General features: G+C 58.8%; 2 protein-coding genes across 4 annotated transcripts in view; one reads left to right on the plus strand and one right to left on the minus strand.

Annotated features, from left to right (window-relative positions):
* The window catches only part of SLA2 (Src like adaptor 2), a 25,153-nt gene extending 12,265 nt beyond the window's left edge, over nucleotides 1–12,888 (plus strand). For 2 of the 3 annotated variants that reach the window (XM_089308021.1, XM_089308023.1), the window contains exons 6-9: nucleotides 10,592–10,741; nucleotides 11,318–11,450; nucleotides 11,676–11,878; nucleotides 12,150–12,888. In XM_089308021.1, coding sequence (XP_089164147.1) covers nucleotides 10,592–10,741; nucleotides 11,318–11,450; nucleotides 11,676–11,841 — 449 coding nt within the window. In that variant the 3' untranslated portion in view covers nucleotides 11,842–11,878; nucleotides 12,150–12,888. The remainder of the gene's footprint in view (nucleotides 1–10,591; nucleotides 10,742–11,317; nucleotides 11,451–11,675; nucleotides 11,879–12,149) is intronic. The other variant, XM_089308024.1, reaches the window with a different exon arrangement.
* On the minus strand, nucleotides 12,547–20,317 carry RAB5IF (RAB5 interacting factor). Its single transcript, XM_002710779.6, has 4 exons — nucleotides 20,015–20,317; nucleotides 18,782–18,885; nucleotides 14,013–14,142; nucleotides 12,547–13,083 (listed from the first exon to the last, which is right to left on the minus strand). Exons 1-4 carry the CDS (start codon nucleotides 20,126–20,128, stop codon nucleotides 13,042–13,044), a joined length of 390 nt encoding a protein of 129 aa, XP_002710825.1. The 5' UTR covers nucleotides 20,129–20,317; the 3' UTR covers nucleotides 12,547–13,041.
* Between the last annotated feature and the right edge of the window lie 113 nt (nucleotides 20,318–20,430).

Raw genomic sequence — 20,430 nt, forward strand, 5'->3', positions numbered from 1 at the left:
CCGCCCCGGCCTCCGACACAGCACGTGAGCATGCTGATGGGGTCTTTGTATCCTGGGTCCGCAGCTGGTTGGAGCTGGGAAACCATCAGAAGTCCTCGCCCTGCTCCTCACCTGTCCACCACATACACTGACTTGGAGACCCCCGAGGGGGAGGGGCACGGCACTCCTCCCACGCCTGGTGCAGGACCCCGGCCAATAAAAACTCCAAGTGGATCATCTCGGGTGGTCCTGACTCCATCTGAGCTGGGCCTGAGTTCCGTTAAGCAGGGGCGAAGGGGGATATGGGCGGATTTGAGCAGCCTCAGCGCTCCCCTTAAATGCTGTAATGACCCTCTGGGGATTATACTTTCAGTGCCCCTATTTTCCAGATGAGAACACTGAGGCTTAGTGAAGACAAAAAAAATCTGCCTGAAGAAACACAGCTAGTAAGTCCCAAGCCAGAATTCAAACCCAGCCAGGATTCCTCACAGACCAGATACCCGAGAGAGGCCCACCCGGGCAACCAGGGGGGAACTGCCAGGGCCAGGCCAGGGAAGGGGCGCCCGAGGGTGAGGACAGGCCTCCTGGCACCTGGCCTAACTTGAGCTTTGTCGAGCCATAGGGTCCTTGGATCTCTACCTCGGTTTCCCTCCTGGGGCACCTCCAACTTGTCTTTGCCTTTCCAACCTTGGCCTGGGGGGCACCCGGAGCTGACCTCTCCCCAGCCCCTCCTGCTCACTTCCAGGCACCCTCGTCCTCACAGCCTGGGCTTGCTGTGGCGGGGGAGCTGGCCCCAGTGCAGCGGCTGCAAACAGGAAGCCACAGCGGGGACAGGGCCCTGCAGGCCGCCCCGGTGAGCATGAGAAGCCGCCGGAAGTGCTCCGTGCTCGGCGCCCCACCCCCACCCCACCCCACCTGGCCTGGTTCAGCCCCAGGAGTGTAGTGACCTGGCCTTGTTGCTGCTCTGCCCCGTGTGCGAGGGAGGGAGAAGGCAGATCAGGGGAGCGAAGATCTCGCAGTTTCCATGATGACTGGCGGTGAGGTCTCCATGGCCAACAGCAGGCGATGCAGGTCCAAATGCAGGCCTTGTCATGGAAAGGGAAGACCCCGCCCGTTCCCTAGGAAAACGTGGGCTCCCCTGGGACTTTGTTGATTGGAAAGGCAGAGTGACAGAGGTCTTCACTCTCCTGGTTCACTCCCCAGAGGCCAGCAACAGCCAAGGCTGGGCCAGGCCAGAGCCAAGAGCCAGGAACTCGCTCAGGGTTTCCCCTGCGGACTGCGGGGACTCCAGAGCTCAGGTGGTCACCTGTTGTGTCCCAGGCACATTGGCAGGGAGCCGGCTTGGACGTGGAGACTTGAAGTAGCAGCTTTAACCTCACCACAACGCCCGCCCGCCCGGCACTTCGAGCCTCTCACTTGGGGTGATCTCTCACTGTCAATCGCAGGCCGTCTGGGCCAGTGGTTAGATGCCCGTGTGTCTCAACCTGGGCGCATGAGAATCAGCAGGGGGACCTGTTGACCGCTGGGCCCGCGCCCAGGCCGACCCGTAGGTCTGCTGCGGGGCCTGAGGAATTTTCTAAGAGTGCTCAGTGGTGGTGCTGCCGGGCTAGCCCTCGGCCTCAGGGGAGCTGTGTGGACTACACGACTGCATCTCGCCGCAGAGGCTCCGATCGAACTGGTGGGGGAGCCCGGGGCCCCCGGGTGTTGGTGACGTGCAGCCTGGGCCGAGCGGGAACCGGGGTGTGTGTGTGTGTGTGTGTGTGTGCACGCGTTTGTGCGTGCACGCGCAGGACGTGACCGAGGTTGCTTTGTGCCGTGTGGGTCAGCTATTTTGAAATGTGTGCGAATTTAGGCTGTGGTTTGTGGTCAGTAGTAGTTTGACCCCAAAGCTCTAGGGGCTCGAGGACATTGCAGGAGGGTGGTAGGGAACGCGTCCACAGCACAGGCATGGGGCCCCACCCCAGGCCTGTGGGATGCGGCTGCTGGGGGCAGGGCCGACCTGTCTTCTTCGGGCTGGCTGAACGGCCCCTCTGTTCTCTGGAGTTTGAAAACAGTTCCCCTGCGGGGAGCCGGGGTGGAGTAAGGACAGCTCCTGCCTCTGACTTGCGTTGTGGAGCACCCCCTGCTGCAGGGGTCAGAGAGTGACTTAGGGCCCTGGGGAAGGGGCTTCTACAAGGGTGTGGACCACAGAGGAATCCTACGTCCCTCAGTCTGGGGAGGGTGCCATCTCCCTGCAGTCCCCCCGCAGAAACCTGGCTGTGTCCTGGGCCTGGTGCTAGCCCGTGGCCTGGCTCAGCGAGGGCCTTGAAGCCTTAATCCATGAAGGGGCCCCCAAAGACTCGGTGGAGGTCACGGACTGCTTCAGGGGCCAGCGCCAGCGTTGGGTGCCGCACGCCCGGCTCACCTCCCCGCAGCGCTGATGCTCTGCTTCGGCACCGTAGGGGACCGATGAGCAGGGGCGGCTCCTGCTGCTCATGCCGGGGCCCTGCCCGTGCCGTCACCGGGACCCCTCACCGAGCAGCTCCTGGTCAGGTCCGCTAAGCTGTGGGTCCTGTCCTCCAGCCACAGACGGTGGCGGCTGCAGTGTCTGGCATCCCTGAGCTGTCGGCTCTTGGAGTACTCGGCAGAGAAGCCAGGCCTGCATCCCACGGTGGCTCCCAGCCCTCTCCCCTCCCTCCTATACCATCATCAGAACGCCCGGGAAGCTCGGTGCCCAATCCCAGAGGTCCAGGTGTGAGGCTGCCTGAGCCTGCCGGAGCTTTCTGGAATCCAGGAACTTGTACTTTGCCCTTTGTCCCAGGGCCCTGCAGTTACTCTTTGCTTGCGGTTCCCACGGCAATTTGAAAAGACCTCTGTGTAGCTACAGTCAATTTCTTTCTTTCCTTTTCTATTTATTTGAAAGGCAGAGCATTAGAGAAGGAGATAGGATTTCCATCCACTGGTCTCTCCCAGTGCGGTAACAGCCAGGGCTGGGCCAGGTTGAAGCTAGGAGCCTTCAACTCCAGCCAGGTCTCCTCCATGGGTAACAGCAGCCCAAGTCCTCCGGCCACCACCTACTGCCTTCCCAGGCACATTAGCAGGGAGCTGGATGGGAAGCAGAGTAGCCAGGACTCCAACTTGTGCTTTGATAACGGGATGTGGGTTGCAAGCAGTGACTTAGCCCACTGCGTTGCAATGCCAGCCCTATAAATTTATTTCTTAAAATCTGGATCCATGGTCTGATGAGAATTCCAGAACTAAACACTTGTAGCGAGGACCATTAAACCCCTGGCTGTGGGACGTGCTGGCAAGACAGGACTCATGTCCCTGGAGTCTTGCGTTCCTACGGTGGCTGGGCCCGGGGCCGTGTCTGGTACATAGGAAGTGCTTGGTGGCTGTTTACCCCATAGGTGACGGAGGGAGCACATGTCTGCGTGCAGAGGAAGAAGGGCCGGGGCAGCCCGTCCCCCAGGCAGGAGAGCTCAGGCCGGTTTTAGCATCAGGTGGCCAAGGACAGAACCAAAGTCACCTGGGCACCGTCCTCAGCACCCAGACATGGCATCTGTCGGCCAGGGCTCTTTCGCCCCTGTGGCGCTCAGCAGAGGCCGGGTTCCAGGGCCAGGCAGGGTCCAGTACCTGTCCAATATGTCTGCTCCAAATGATGCAACTGGATTTCCCGAATCGATCCCAGCACCGCCTGTGCTCGGACAGCAGTGGGAGGGCAGCAGTGTCTGTTACCAGGGCACTGATTGTAACCAGCGGCTCTAGCGTGGGTGCCGCCAGTGCCAACCGTGCCAGACACTGATGTGGACACTGGCGATTCGGCGGCACGGACAGCAAGGTCTGTGCCCACAATCTACTGGCAAGGTGGACAGCGAACAAGTTACAAAGTGTCTGGTGGTGGTATATGCCCTGAGGAGAACAGAGCAGGGTTCAGAGGACCGGCGCGCTGGGACTCATGGGAGCGCGTGTGCACAGGCCGCAGCCCGCGGCAGGACCAAGGAGTCAGGTCGAGCAGGGCCTTTCCAGGGCTGTGGGCTTCCGGGGAGAGGGTTCTGGGTGGCAGTGGCATGAACTTGACCCCTGCACCGCCGTGAGGGGAGCGTGCGCTGGTGGCCAGGCGGGAGTAGGAAGCCGTCGCAGGGCAGAAGTGGCCTGGTTCTGAGCAGAGACCACGGGGCTTTCTGTCGGCCGGGGGGACGGAGGGAACAGGAACGGCCAAGTCGAGTGTCTGGGCTTGGTGATGTGCTGGTGAGAGGCAGCACTGCTCGCTGAGATGGGAACATGGCGGCAGGGTAAGCCAGAGCCACCTCCTGGCCGCTCATGGTTGCTGTTTCACAGGGGTGGGGCTGAGAGTGGGGTAACAGATGGGGTGCTTGGTGCCTCACGGTGCAGGGGCTGCACACGAGCAGGCGAGGAAGGCGGTGAGGGCTGTGCAGGTGCACACATGACAGCACAAGCAGGGATCAGAGGCCCGAGCAGGGTCTGTGGGCACCGGCTCCGAGCCACACGCTGTGCCTGACACTCGGGCTTCACCGCCCGAGTCCTTGTGGTGACCTGGTGAGGCTGGGACGGTTATGGCCCCTGTTACAGCTGAAGCAGCAGATCGGAGGTCAGACAGTGTGACGTAAGCCAGGGAGCGTGGGGCAGCAGGGCTCTGTGTGGGAGCTGAACCCGGCCAGTCTGGGTCGGGAAGGAGAGGTCTCGGAGCTTGGGACTGGCGGGAACACACACACAGCAGGGACACTGGGCGTGTGGGGTCGGCAGGGCTGGTTCTCGCCCCTGAGCTCACCAGCCACCTGCCCAGCGTGGCTACGCTCTGATTCTAACCACTGCGATGCCAGTGGCCGGGGCGGTGGCTGAAGAACCACACACAGGGTCTAAGCCTTGGTCACTAGTTCCACTGGGTGGGCTGGCTCCCGGGCCCACTTCTAGGATTGTAACCCTTTCTCCGCTTCACAGCTGCTTCAGGGATGTACCGCTCAAGAAGAGATAATTTTTTAATCTACTTATTTAAAAGGCAGAGTTGGCCAGTGCCATGGCTCAATAGGCTAATCCTCCGCCTTGCAGCACCGGCATACCGGGTTCTAGTCCCGGTCGGGGCGCCGGATTCTGTCCCAGTTGCCCCTCTTCCAGGCCAGCTCTCTGCTGTGACCCGGGAGTGCAGTGGAGGATGGCCCAAGTACTTGGGCCCTGCACCCCATGGGAGACCAGGATAAGTACCTGGCTCCTGGCTTCGGATCAGCATGGTGCGCCGGCCGCGGCAGCCATTGGAGGGTGAACCAATGGTAAAGGAAGACCTTTCTCCCTGTCTCTCTCTCTCTCACTGTCCATTCTGCCTGTCAAAAATAAAAATAAAAATAAAGTAAAAGGCAGAATGACAGAGATTGGAAGAGACAGAGATTGTCCATGCACTGGTTCATCCCCTAGATGGCCACACAGCCAGGGCCGGGCCAGGAACTCCGTCTGGATCTCCCACGTGGGCGGCAGGGACCTGGACTATCTTGAGCCATCTCCTGCCTTCTGGGTGCATGAGAGCTGGGCCAGCAGCAGAGCAGCTGGGCACAAACTGGCACTCTGATAGACGCAGGCGTCACGGCAGGGCTTCAACCGGCTGCGCCACAGCGCCGGCCCCTAGCCGGGGTCCTTTAAAGATGCGGTGATGCGGAGCAGAGTCGTGCGTCTCCCTGCCGGTGGAGGCCCTAGTCCATACTTCTCCAAGTGTATACATTTGGGGTCACCTTTTTAAACTCACTTCTTAGTTTTAGGTGCCTTCTCTAAATTCCATAGAGCTTGACCAGTACAATCACACTGTCTTTCATTAAAGACAGATCTACTGTGTACATATTTATTATATGGCACAGAGAGATGGATCAGGAGCAAGATCTCTGGGCCGGCGCTGTGGCGCAGTGGGTAAAGTCGCTGCCTGCAGTGCCGCCATCCCATATGGGCACCGGTTCAAGTCCCGGCTACTTTACTTCTGATCCAGCTCCCTGCTAATGGCCTGGGAAAGCAGTGGAGGATGGCCCAAGTCCTTAGGCCCCTGCATCCGTGTGGGAGACCCGGAAGAAGCTCCTGGCTCTTGGCTTCAGATTAGCGCAGCTCTGGCTGTTGCGGCCAATTGGGGAGTGAACCAGTGGATAGAAGACCTCTCTCTCTGTAACTCTGACTTTCAAATAAATAAATCTTAAAAAAAAGGGGGGGGGGTGGCAAGATCTCCCATCCACTGGTTCAGTCCCCAGGTCAGTCTGGTAACTCTCAGGTGTGGTTTTGCCATTGGGCCTGGCGATTAAGGGGCCACGTAGGATGCCTGCATCCCAAATAGGAGTGCCCGATGCTCAGCTCTGCTCCTGAATCCAGGAAGTGAGTAATGCAGGCCTTGGGAGGGGCAGGGATGGCTCAAGTCGTTGGTTCCTGCCACCGTGTGGGAGACCTGGGTTGAGGTCCTGGCTCCTGGACGTTGTGAGCATTCGAGGAGGGAACCAGTGGCCAGGAGTGCACATGCTGCGCTCCCTCCCTCCCTCTGCCTCTCCGATTAAAACATAAAATAATATTAAACCTTAAAATTTTTTTGCTATAACTTGAAGGACTGTTGTGTCTTTGTATATGTGAGGAACCTGAGCTAATGGTTTTCTTATAATGCTTTTGTCTGGCTTTAACATATAGGCAACGCTGGCCTCATACAGTGAGTTGAGAACTGTTCCCTCCTGTTTTCTAAGAGTTCCTGCAGAACTGGAAGTCGTCTTTAAGTGTTTGATAGGAAGCCTTCTGGACCCAGAGTTTTCCTGTGGGAAGTTTTAAAATTATGAACTCAACCACACTATAGCTATAGGGCTACTTGTATTTTCTAGTTCATGTAGAAATTTGGATCATTTATATCTTCATAAGGAATTGGTCAATTTCTTCAACTTTGTAGAAGTAGCTGGAATAAAGTTTATAATATGTCTCTTTCACTTTTTTTTAGAAGAAATTTATTTATTTGAAAATCAGAATTACAAAGAGCGGAGAGACAGATGTTCCATCTGCTGGCTCACTCCCCAGGTGGCCACAACAGCTGGGGTTGGGCCAGGCTAGAGCCAAGAGCCAGAAGCTCCTTCCAGGTCTCCTATATGGGAGACCCACACTTCTATCATTTTTAATATGGGACGGACATGGTGATCAGTATGTTAAGCTGTTGCCTGTGACACTGGCATCCCATGGGGGGCTCTAGTTCAAGACCCGGCTGTTCACTTCACATCCAGCTCTCTGCTAATGCACTTGGGAAAAGCAGGAGATGGCCTGAGTGCTGGGGCCCTGCACCCACATGGGAGACCTGGGAGAAACGTGTGACTGCAGTTGTGCCGTTTAGTGAGTGAACCAGAGCATGGACGATCTCTCATTCTCTGTGTCCTTCCTCTAACTTTGCTTTACAAATCTTTAAAAAGGAAAGGAAGAAAAGAAAAGTAGACTACCAGATGTAAGAGAGCCTAGAAATAAATTCATGCATTTAAGGCCAAGTAATTTAAAAAAAATTTCTTTGAAGCCAGCGCCCCACGGCTCACTAGGCTAATCCTCCGCCTTGCAGCGCCGGCACACCAGGTTCTAGTCCCGGTCGGGGCGCCGGATTCTGTCCCGGTTGTCCCTCTTCCAGGCCAGCTCTCTGCTGTGGCCAGGGAGTACAGTGGAGGATGGCCCAAGTGCTTGGGCCCTGCATCCCATGGGAGACCAGGAGAGGCACCTGGCTCCTGGCTTCAAACCAGCGCGATGTGCCGGCCGTGGTGGCCATTGGAGGGTGACCCAACGGCAAAAAGGAAGACCTTTCTCTCTCTCTCACTGTCCATTCTGCCTGTCAAAAAAATTTTTTTTCTTTGAAAGGCAGTTACAGAGAGGCAAAAGCAGAGAGATCTTTCATCCACTTGTTCACTCCCCAAATGGCTGCTATGGCCTGAGCTGGGCCAATCCAAAGCCAGGAGCCTCCTCCAGGTTCCCATGTGGTTGCAGGGGCCCCAGGACTTGGGTCATCCTCTGCTGCTTTCCCAGGCACAATAGCAGGAAGCTAGATCAGAAGAGGAGCAGCCAGGACTCGAACCAGCACACATATGGGATGCTGGCGCAGCAATGGTGGTTTAACCTACTACGCCACAGCACATGCCCCAGTTAAGTGACTTTAAATAAATTCATTAAAAACTTAGAGGCAAAGAGACAAGTAGAGACAGCATGATATATAGAGATCTTCCCAAGTACCCACAGTGGTTGGGGCTGGGCCGGGGGGAAACCCAGGAGCGAAGAATTCAACCTGGTTCTCCCACACAGATGGCAGAAACCATCACTTGAGCCATCACTGCTGCTTCCCAGGGTCTGCAATAGCAGGAAGCTGGAGCCGAGCCAAGAACTGGACAGAGGGGCCGGCGCTGTGGCCTGCGGGTAAAGCCGCCGCCTGCAGTGCCTGCATCCCGTATGGGTGCCGTTTTCAGTCCCAGCTGCTCCACTTCCAACCCAGCTCTTCTATGGCTTGGGAAAGCAGAAGGTGGCCCAAGTCCTTGGGCACCTGCACCCATGTGGGAGACCTGGGAGAGGCTCCTGGCTTTGGGTCGGCTCAGCTCCAGCTGTTGTGGCCAATTGGGGAGTGAACCAGCAGATGGAAGACCTCTCTCTCTCTCTGCCTCTCCTTCTCTCTCTGTGTAACTCTTTCAAATAAATATTTAAAAAAATTGAAGTGATACGAAGCCGGCCCTTTAACTGCTATGCTGATCACTCATCCTCCCTGTTGCCCTCCTGAGTGTGGGATCTCTAGCCCCCTGCCTCCACGTCGTTGGTATAGGGAATTTTTATATGTGAGGGCTTTTTTCCCGTGGTCAGTCTAGTTTGAGGCTTATTGCTTTTATTGATCTTTTCCTCCCCAACTGGCCACAATGGCTGAAGCTGAGCCAATCTGAAGCCAGGAGCTGCTTCCGGGTCTCCCACGTGGGTGCAGGGGCCCAAGGACTTAGGCCATCTTCCACTGCTTTCCCAGGCCATTAGCAGAGAGCTGGATCGGAAGTGGAGCAGCTGGGACTCGAACCGGCACCCATATGGGATGCAGGTTGCAGCTTTACCTGCTACGCCACAGCACTGGCCCTGGTTATTAATTTTTAACATTTCTGTTGAGGTCACAGAACCTTTTTTCTTTAAGATTTATTTGAAAGGCAAAAATTTGAGAGGAAGACAAAGATTTGTCTGCGGGTTCACTTCCTAAAAGGCCACAATGGCAGGGGCTGGTCCAGGCTGCAACCAGGAGCCAGGAGCAGCATCCGGGTCTCCCCCACGCGTGGTAGGCACCATCTTCCGCTGCCTTCCCAGACACACTGGCCTGGAGTGGTCGGGACTGGAACAGCCACTGCCATATGGGAGGCTGGCATTGTAAGTGGTGACTTACCCTGCGCCACAGCCCTGGGCCCACAGAACATACATTTAATAGCTACAATCCTTAACTTTTTATGATCTATAGTGTATCTTGAATATTCCATGTGCATTTGAAAGAACGTGTATTACAGCTTTTGGGTGCAGTGTTCTATGACAAGCTGTTTGAGGATATTCAAGTTTTCTCTTTGGATTTTTCAGTCCTGTCGGTTACTAAAAGGAGGCTGGGACTTCCTTAAAATTCCGGCGCCCATCTCTTTGTCAGTTTGCTTTACATACGAGAATAAACTGCATGGAGGGGCTGCTGTTGTAGTGCAGCGGGCTAACCTGCCACCCGTGACACCCGTATCCCATATCCAAGTGCTGATTTGAGTCCCAGTGCTCCTCTTCTGGCCCAGCTTCCTGCTGACACACCAGCGGCAGATGCTGGTCCAAGTGCGAGGAGACCCAGATGGAGCTCCTGGCTCAGGGTTTCAGCCACTGGGGAGGGAACCAGTGGATGGAAGACCTCCCTCTCCTCTGTCACTCTGCCTTTCAAATAAATAAATCTTAAAAAAAAAACTTAATGAAAATTCATGTTGTGAAAAAAACCCTACACATGCATGAGTTCCAAACATTTTTGTATGATTATTTAAAAAAGAAAAACATATTGGAGAGAGCTTCCATCTGCTGGTTCATTCCCTCAATGCCCTCAACAGCCAGAGCTGGGCCAGGTGGAAGCCAGGGAGCCCAGTCGGGGTCTGTCACACGGGGGCAGGCGCTGCAGGCCGGCGCTTTGACCCGCTGTGCCACGGTGCCAGCCCCCATACAGATGGAAGAGCACAGGGATGCTTCCCACCCTGGCCTCCCTCCTCCCTCTCTGTGTAAGCGATGCCGCTGTATTTCTGCCGTCTCTAAGGTGGTGTGCCGAGAGGGACTGCGGTTACATCGTCAGTGCAAGCTCACCCCGCCTGGTTAGCTGCACACACCAAACCGGCCTGCGCTCGTTTCCCCTTTCCCACGGCAGGGAGTCACTGCTCCTCCCGGCCTGGCTCACGTAACCCATTTCCCACCCCGACACTGGTGCCCCGCAGTGTTCAGTGACAGCCACCACTTCCTGTTCGTGCACAGAGAGCTGGCCCCTGCCCACGGGCCGTGCTGTGACTGCACCTCATCCTCGCGAGGCCTCCCTCTGCCCAGCGCCGGTCTCTTCTGTCCAGGCCCCACGGCCACGGCTCCCATCTTTGACCTCACTGCCCCGGCCCTTCCTCCCCAGGCTGTTACTCCCTGTCAGTCCGGCTCAGTCGCCCTGCATCCTGGGACCGGATCAGACACTACAGGATCCAGCACCTTGACAACGGCTGGCTGTACATCTCGCCGCGCCTCACCTTCCCCTCGCTGCGGGCTCTGGTGGACCACTACTCAGGTAGGGCCGTGCCCTGCCTGGGGGCTGGGGGACAGACAGTTGGGCCCGCAGCCAACTTGCCCAAGGGAGACTGCAGACAGTCCCTGGGCCAGGAGACTCAGCCTGGGAGCCCCACCTTCATCCCAGACCGGCAGAGAGGCCAGAAAACAGCGGTGCGAGCCCAGGCCGGATCCCGGCCGCTGCCGGTTTGGCTTCAAATCCCCTCAGGCAGGCTGAGTGCTCTCTGTGGGAGGCAAGCTCAGAGCTGTTGCTGTGGCAATTCCGTACCATAATTCTTCTTGGCACTTCCGGGTGCCTGTCCTGTCACAGGTATCAGGGGACAGCCAGCAGGGACGTGTGAGGGGCGCGGAGAGGGGGAGCCCCATCGCGGGACCACCGGTCGGGGTGTCTGGGGTGGCGCCCAGGAGGCGGCTCCTTCCTAACCAGAATCAAGGGGCCCGGGAACCGACGGGCCTCTGCGCTGTCACCCCGTGACCGTGCTGCGTACCCCGGCCCCCGTCTGCAAGCAGCCAGGGAGGGATGCAGGGCTGAGGCAGGGCCGGGCCACGACATCAGGGCGCCGGGTCTCTTCCTCAGAGCTGGCGGACGACATCTGCTGCCGCCTCAAGGAGCCCTGTGCCCTGCAGAGCGCCGGCCCGCGCCCCGGCAGGGACAGGTCCCTCCCTGTGACTGTGCAAAGGGCGCCCCTCAACTGGGACCAGCTGGACAGGTAGGTGGCCTCCTGGAAACAGGGAGGAATGAAGACCTGCCCCTGGGACCGTGCAAGGCGGGGTGGGCCCGAGGCGGCCAGGGAGGGGCAGCCTGGACAGGAAGAAGTCCTGAGGGCCAGGGCCTTGGCTGAGGGGGACAGGGCACCCTCTGCCCCTGCTGGCAGGAGGCACGGGGAGCAGAGACCACGAGGCGGCGGCGCCCTGACCGGCTCTGTCTCACACAGCTCTGCCCTGTTTTCTGACGGGTCGGCTGCCACCGGCCAGGCGTCTCTCCTGAGCGAGGGGCTCCGGGAGTCCCTCAGCTCCTACATGAGCCTGACGGACGGCTCCCTGGACGACGCCAAGGCCCACAGCAGAGGGCGCAAGGGGAACCCAGACTGCAGCACGTAGAATTCGAACCCAGCTCAAGCAGACCGAGCCCCCAGAGGTAAGGCCCTGCGCTCCGCTCCGTGGTGGGTGGGCCTCGGGAAGCCGCCGACCTCCTCCGGGGCCGTCACCTCCATGGCAACCCGAGTCCGAGCAGAGTGGCTTCCCCTGGGGTCGGCAGCTCCACTTTTGGCCCCTGCTTGCCGAGGCCCGTTCACCAGCCCCAACTAAATATAACCCGGGTCAAGCCCTCCCCGACACCGCCCCCAGCAGGCCTGGCTGTGGCCCAGAAGGCAGGCACACTGAGGGCCCAACGGCTTTTACCCCGGCAGCAGACCCTGGGTTGCCGCCTCTACCTGACCCCATCCTCACGTGGCCCCCATCAAGCTCCTTCACAGTGCCAGCTCTCAACCCCCACTTCCTTCTGTGGTTTGTCATTCAAATCTGGCCGCACAGTCACCCCAGCCTTGCCATCTTGTGGCCAAATGCAAAAACGACACTTTGAGTCCAGCCCGGGCAGCCACCCGCAGCGCTGGGCAGGCCGTCCCGGAGGGGGGGAGCCTCTCCCTCCACAGCGCACACCAGCTCCAGCCCGACTCCCTGCTGCGTGCAGATGGGGCCTGGCTGCTGGGGAAGCAGGGCGGTGGCTCCCAGGGCTTGCTCATGAGTCCCGAGGCTACCTGGAGGGCGGGAGAGGGCGGGAGAGGCGTTACCAGGCATCTCAACAGGTTCTCATTAATTAAAGATTTGATTTATTCAAGTATCTGAAAACATTCTACAATGGAAACTGTTATTAGATGCTGTTGTACTGCGCTACGGACCACGCACATACTGCCCGACTGACTTCAGAAGACTTGAAACGCCACTGATAGTTTAAAAACTGTACAGCTGACGGGAGACCGAGGCAGACGACGATGCTTCATCCAGATCCGGGGTGCGGCGGGCTGAACGGCGGCTCCACCCGGCAAACGGCTGTCTCAGACGTGTCCAGAAGGAATGGGCGGGGACGGCCTCACTCACAAGTGCTTCCCGAAGGTGAATGGTTCCTTAAAAAGTCTCAGGTCACAACCCTTGCAGAAGAGACACCCAACACACTGACTCTCGGTCCAGGAAACACGGTCTTCCAGGTCCCACGTGGCTGGGGTGGCCCAACAATTATGCTTCTGTGCTGTAACTGAGAGGGTCCTCTGGACGGGGCGGGGAGCAGGTGGGAGCTGTGCAGCCTCAGTCATAGTGGATGGCAGTGTAGAAGATGATCCAGATGACCTGGAGAGCAGGACAATGTCACAGCCAACGGGGTCCCCACAGCCCGATTCCACACACAAGCAATGCCACGTGAGAATGTACACACGGGCGAGCCCCAGGAGCAGCCGATGCAGAATCTGCTTGCGAGTCCCCTGTATTCCCAGAGACCCCTGCCAAATGGCAACCTGCGCCCCCAAGTCCAAGTAGAGCTCCAGTGTGGAAGTGATCTAAGTACAGACTACTGTACGACCGGCAGGTGTAGGGTCAGCAGCAACTGGAAACCCCACCATCCCGTCAGAGGGTCTCACGGCTGGAAAAGATGCCCTGATACCACCCTTCAAAGAGTTAATTTGTTAAGAAGTTAACTTTGGAACAGAATTTCTATTCCAGAGTGTACAAGCCAGAGCTTTGGGGTTTGGTTTACTCAGCTGTAGAAACATCACCACTGATCCTGAAACACCTAGAGCAGAAAGTCTGTCCATATTACTGGTTCCTTCCCACGCCTCCCCCTCCCCCAGCCACTGGCAACTGCGAATTCCATTTTTGTCTATGGATTTGCCTATTTTGGACATTCCGCACAAATGGAACCAGACACCACCGGCTCCTGTGTCTGGATTCTCCCACTTGGCATAAAGTCCGTCCACGTGGCATCCGCAGTACTTCCTTATCCACCCAGCAGCTGGGTGCGTGCACTTTTCGGCTATTAAGGCGAGTATCAGAAGTGTGTTTTTGAAGGCTCCCAGTGTACAAGCCTGTGTAGCCAGGGTTGAGAAGCCTTAGCTGAGGGTGGGCCCTGGATGTGCACACTGCGAGGTGCCCTCTGGCACCTGGGCTCGAGAGAGGCCTGTGAAAACTGGCACTCTGGTCGTACGATCCAACCAGTGGACTCCTTTCGAATAACTGACACTTCCTAACGAACGGTGCCTGTGGTAACTACCTGTGACACGTACCATGAACAAGGCAAACGATGTCATAAACCCTTCTTTCGTGAGCTCCCACGTGCCGCCGTATTCTTCCTCGTCGATCTGCAGGTAGTTGCTGAAGTAGAGGTACAGGACGCCCGCATTGATCAGGCAGAATCTGCAGTGAGGGGAGACAAGTGCCAAACACACCGTGAGCTCCGAAGAGTCAGGGCTCCCTGTGGCTCTGCTCCTCTGGGTGGTGTGCGCAGACTGCAGAAGTCCAGTTTGGGAGCCAGGTGTGGGCCGGGAGACTGGCGTAGGCCTGCACCCACGTTTTAGGACGTGACAGCAAACAGCCTGATATCAGGGACCAGGTAAAGCAACTGAACAAGGAAAGAAGCCTCAGGGGCTGGGCGTGCGGGGCACAGCCGCCACCTGCGACACCAGCATCCCACATGGGTACCTGCTGGTGTTCCAGCTCCCTGCTGAGGGCCTGGGAAAGCAGCAGAAGATGGCCCAGGTGTTCAGGCCCCTGCCACCCATGTGCGAGACACGGACAAAGCTCCTGGCTTCAGCCTGGCCTAGTGCTGGCTGTTGAGGCCATTTTGGGAGTGAACCAGCAGATAGAAAATCTTTTAAGAAGTATAATCTTGGGGCCTAGTCAAATCTGGCCACCTTCCTCTGACAAAAGTTCCAATTTGCACAGGCTGACTTGGTTCGCCCGGAGACCAGTGATGGGAGCTGGGACTGTGAGGCTGGGCTACGCACTAAGCAGAGAGGGAAACTCACTCACCAGACGGTGGTCAAAGGCGGAGGCAGGCCAGAAAGGGGCCTGGATGGGGGACTTTCAGGACGGGTGCAGTCCTGGCTCATAAACAAGGGGACAGCTGCACAGTGGGGGAACGAGGGGGGGGGCAGGAACAGGAGACAGACTGACCCTCGATGGTTCTAAAAATTCTATGCTGGGGGGCTGCCATAGTGGGTAAAGCTGCTACCTGCAGCGCCAGCATCCCATGTCCCGGCTGCTACACTTCTGATCCTGCACCCTGCTAACATACTTGGGAAAGCAGATGAAGATGGCCCAAGTGCTTGGGCCCCTGTACCCACATGGGAGTCCTGGAAGAAGCGCCTGGCCCAGCCCTGGCTATTGCGGCCATCTGGGGAATGAACCAGTGGATGAAGATCTCATGCACTCTCTCCTCTGTATCTCTGCCTTTCAAATAAATCTTTAAAAAATTCTATGCTGAAAACTCCACTTAAGAATTTTAACAAGTAATGGCTCACTAGCAAATACCCTGCCTTCAGGGCCAGGCTACACGACCACTCTAACATTTGCTCCTGCTGCCAAAGTTCAACAGAAACTCGGTTTAAAAACCATTTCACAAGCCGGCGCTGCGGCTCACTAGGCTAACCTCTGCCTGTGGCACCGGCACCCTGGGTTCTAGTCCCGGTTGCTCCTCTTCCAGTCCAGCTCTCTGCTGTGGCCCAGGAAGGTAGTAGAGGATGGCCCAGGTGCTTGGGCCCTGCACCTGCATGGGAAACCGGGAGAAGGCACCTGGCTCCTGGCTTTGGATCAGCGCAGCATGCCGGCCGTAGCGGCCATTTGGGGGGTAAACCAACAGAAGGAAGACCTTTCTGTCTGTCTGTCTCTCTCTCACTGTCTAACTCTGCCTGTCAAAGGACATTTCACAAGCACTCTCTAGCACGCACTAGTCACGTGCCCCACTGTGAGACTTGGAGGCAGGAGGGCACCGGCACGGCCCTGCTGGTGCTGCAGAACCCCACAACCAGGGCAGAGACCAGTTCTCAGGCAGTTAGAGAGCACAGCTCCGAGGAACGGTCTCCGCTCACCAGGCGCGTCTCGCTGGAGGCCAAGCTGGGGCAGGAGTGAGCCCCACCCTAGGCCTGTGCAGGTAACACCCGAGCCCTCCAAGTGCAGGAAGAGGCCCCGCCCAGGCGCTCAGGACTCGTCTGCAGCAGGAAACCCTGGCTCTGGCAGGACAGTGGGGCTGAATCCCAGAAAGCAGGCAGCGCTGTGTGCTGAGGGTGAGCCCGCCACGTGCGCCCCTCCACGTGCACTCTCCCCCTTCCTGTTTCCTCAACAGCCAGGCGGGACTGGGGCAGAGACCAAGCACGCCACTCAGCAACTGACCCACACCGTCTGTCTCATGTCCTTCACCTGTCAGTCATGCTTACAGACCCACTCAGCAGAGCAGGAAGCTGAGTTTCAGACAGCCCCCCGTTATGTAGATTCCAGATGTGGAATCCGGGGCTGTCTATGATGTGTGGGCACCGAGCTAGCTCCAGCCCTTGCTATGTTACTCTCAGAGAAACCCCTTAGGAATCCACAAGACCAGAGGGGTGCCAGGGCTGAATTAGCACTGTTCTCCTGAACCAAGGGGCCTCGGGGTGCCCTTCCCCGGCACCCTCCTGCCTGCAGTTTCTCTCCTGGGCAGCCGAAAGGCAGGCTGGGGACGGACCAGCACTCCGAGGATGTACCCATGCCGCCTCAGTCCTGCGCTCCTCGCTCTCGGTCTCCAGGCGACTGCTGCCAAGGGCAGATGCAGCAGACACTCACGCGCCCTTGCACAAAGGCCTTGCTCAGTGTCACAAAGCAAAACACCTTTGCAGTCAGGAGGGGCTGTGCTACAGCCCCCCTCATCCTGCTTCACTTCCCGTGGTGTCAGTACCCGGGGCCTGAAGATGCTGAAGGGGAGTTCCAGAAGTAACTGCAGCGTCCGTTTCAGGAGGGCCCGGGACCCCACACTCGTGTTTTTTTGTTTGTTTGTTTGTTTTTGGACAGGCAGAGCGGACAGTGAGAGTGAGAGAGAGAGAGAGGTCTTCCTTCCATTAGTTCACCCCCCCAAATGGCCACTACAGCCGGGGCGCTGAGGCTTACGCGCCGTGCTGATCCGAAGCCAGGAGCCAGGTGTCTCTCCTGGTCTCCCATGGGGTGCAGGGCCCAAGCACCTGGGCCATCCTCCACTGCACTCCCTGGCCACAGCAGAGAGCTGGCCTGGAAGAGGGGCAACTGGGACAGAATCCGGCGCCCCGACCGGGACTAGAACCCGGTGTGCCGGCGCCGCAGGCGGAGGATTAGCCTAGTGAGCCGCAGCGCCAGCCCTGCACTCGTTCTAAGGAGGGCCCGGGCTGCTGCGAGTGTGCGAGGGGAGGCTGTGATCCATCCCCCGGGTAACGGGGAAACTGGTCCACACTTTTTGTTATCCCCTGAGAAAGAAGACAACTCAAACGCTTGCACTTTCACCCCTCTGGCCCTAAGGTAAGGGAGCCCGGGACCCCACTCTCGTTCTAAGGAGCACCCAGGATCCCGCACTGTCCCACTTGGTCCTGCAGGGAGCAGCACCCCACCCCTTTGTCCAGCACCTCTGCGCTGTGCTGGCCACCTGCATGCTACTCACACTGTGGGGTGGCTACTAGTTCAGCATTCCCAAAGGCCTGACCCCACAGGGGCACGACTGGGAGAGACAGAGCCAGGACGCGCTCGTGTCTAGGAGGTGGGCGAGGGGGAGGGGCAGGAGGATGTCGGACCACCTGCTTCCCGGTCGCCCTGCTGTACACACGTTCTCCCATCTCCACCCTCAGACACCAGGCCAACGCGGCGGCCACCCAGTTTTGAACTGTGAACCTGCAAAACGGTGAGTGACAATGAACCACCTTGTCTCAGGTACACGTCAGAGTGACAAAAAGCTGACTGCTATACCAGGAGCTGGCTGGGCGACCAGCTCGGCCGAGTGTCGCAGGGCTCACTTAGTCACGGCGCGAGGTACAGGAAAGTGACGCCGGCCGTGCCATGCACGGAGGAGCGGCAGAGGGCTGCCTGTGAGCTGTCTCATGCTGTCACCGGAATGAGGGGAGTCCACGAAGACACGGAGAAAGGCCGCGCTCGCACCTTACAGCAGCTGTCAGAGCGGCCCTGCTTTCTTAGTTATTAGTTCTCACTGTGCCAACGTCTAACTCACAGCGAGCTTTAAGCACGGAGCTGGCACAGGGAGGCTGTCCAGTGCCACCAGCAGCTGCGGGGGGGGGGGGGGGCGGGGCGCCTGTGATCCATCCCCCGGGTAACGGGGAAACCGGTCCGCATTTTTTGTTATCCCCTGAGAAAGAAGGCAACTCAAACGCTTGCACTCTTTCACTCCTCTGGCCCTAAGGTAAGGGACACCGGGAGGTGTGCGCAGCCTCGGAAGAGCCAGGTGGTTCTCCAGGGGAAGGTGGCCGTCTGCGCTCCCTTGTGAAAGGACAAGGCACATCCACCGCTCCCATAGCTTGCCCGCAGGTCCCAAGACAACTCCGGCCCATCTGGCGGGTACGGGGCTCACGGGCAGGACTGGAACCGAGCCACGACCAGGGGCTGGTGCCAACCGTGATGCCAACTGCCACACGAGCGAAGTCAAACGTGGAGGACCCAGCCCCCTACTTTTTGGCTGCTTTAAAATGCAGGGACCTGACACAACTTCAGCCAAAGCCAAGATTCGGTCGTCCAGCACGGAGCCAGGCAAAGGAGATGGTCACCAGCTACGGACGCCATTCTGCCGCGACTCCCGTAAGCACGTGCGTGCCACTAGCAAGCCACACAGCGTCCTCTTTCAGGTCCCTCCAAAGCCAGGGACGGAGGGACTGGCCCGGCCTTCAGGAGGTAGCCTGCCTGGACCAGACCCACGACAGCCACCATCCATGCGGGCCACCTCTTCCCTCACACACACAGCTCCAAAGCAGCAATGGCTTTTCCATAAAAGGAAAACAAACGTCTGTGGAATAAGAAAGGAAACCACAAAAAATGCAAGCCAGCCCAGACTTACCCCGCGATTCCCAGGAAGCCCCGCAGTGGCAGCACTCCCCACACGACGCCCAGGACCACGGCGATGACCTGGCGGGACCAGTAGATCACATCCAGAAACTCATCCTGCGGGAGGGGAGGCACGGACACAGCCGGGTGAGCGGGGGTGAGCCAGGGCGGGCCGGGGCAGGAAGCCGCCCTCCAGGGCTTCTTCCCCAAGCACCCTTCCCTGTCCAACAACCCGCTTAACACCTTCAGGGACCCCTGCCAACATTTCAGAGATGCCACTTACTTTTTCGAAAGCGAAATGGCTGGCAGTGACACGGCTGACAGTTAACCGTGCTGCTGGCCACAGGGCTACAGCTCGGCCGAGCAGGGGAGACCGAGACGGTGCCCCCGACAGAGCGCTCCTGGCACCACCCTTCGGTAAGTCACTCAGGAGAGCCGGCCTGGAGACAGAAGTGCTGGAGGCAGGGGCAGCCTTATCTACACTGCGCAGGGCACGGGAGACTCGGGTTTCTGAACCGCCCTAGATTCCAGAAACCAGGCCTTACGCTCGCAGAGAAAGAAATGACACAGCAGATCGGCCACAGCCTGCAAGTTTTGCAAGAACTGGGCAGGGCCGGGGGCAGACAAGGGCACCTTCAGGAAGCACCTCCCTTCCCCCCTCCAGGAACTCCAGGAAGGGAGATCCCTTTCAGCGGTGCAGGAAAAACCAAGGAAAGATGGCAAATATTCTCTCCGTGCTGCCTGGGGCAGCGCCTTCCAGAGCACGGAGCAGAACTGGGGTGCGGCCCCAGTCAGGTGACCAGACCTGAGACCCCACCTGCTGCACGCAGCCCCACTCGCCATGGCAGCTCACCCCCAGCCAGCCTCGCCACGGGCCCCGGTACCGACCAGGCTGCTGTCTGGGCTCAGGCCTGCGTTAGGCCGTAATCTGGGGAACACAAGTAACTGACACAAGCTCCCACTGGGACTACAAGGCGAGGGCCGAACCGAATTCGGCCCACTCGTGCCACTTGGCCCCCCGCTCTGCCCGCGAGTGACGAGTCCTCAGTCCCCGGCCTCGTGTCCAGCGGATTCCCCCTTAGGCAAGCAGGGGTGCCAGCTGCGGGCCCGCTAACTTCGCCCTGACACCTGGAACCAGAGGTCCCAACACCCTACCGAGTCCCGCCCGGACAGAGGCCGGGGGCAGGCCCAGGCCCGTCCGCCCGACCCCGAGTCCCAGCCTGCGCCCCGGCCCGTCCCACCGCACCTTGTCCTCCCAGGCCGCGTCGCTCCGCAGCACCTTGCTCCAGACAGATACTTTGAGGGCCCCGTTGGCCAGCTGCGGCTGCGGCGGCTCCTCCTTCCGCCGCCCGCCGCTCATCCTCCCGTCGCGCCGCCCGGGCTGGGCCTGGGGCGCGCGGGCCAACCCGAAGGGAGTCGGGATCGGGGGTCGCGGGTCACGACACGCGGGACGGCAGCAGGCTCAGTGGTTCGGTCCTGCGGCGCCGCTACAGTTCCTCCCACTCGGCCAAGCTGCAGGGCTCCGCTCGCTGCCCCGAGCAATCGCCGCGGAAGGAGGGACAGGCTGCGCTGCGCGTCCTCCCGTCGACGTGCCCACGCAGCCAATCGGCGGCCACGCAGCCACCCGAGGGCGGGCGCCACCGCCTCTCGGCGCATGCCCAC

Source organism: Oryctolagus cuniculus, chromosome 11 (genome assembly GCF_051225735.1).
Source record: "Oryctolagus cuniculus isolate XC-2025 breed Fujian yellow rabbit chromosome 11, ASM5122573v1, whole genome shotgun sequence".
NCBI classification, from domain to species: domain Eukaryota; kingdom Metazoa; phylum Chordata; class Mammalia; order Lagomorpha; family Leporidae; genus Oryctolagus; species Oryctolagus cuniculus.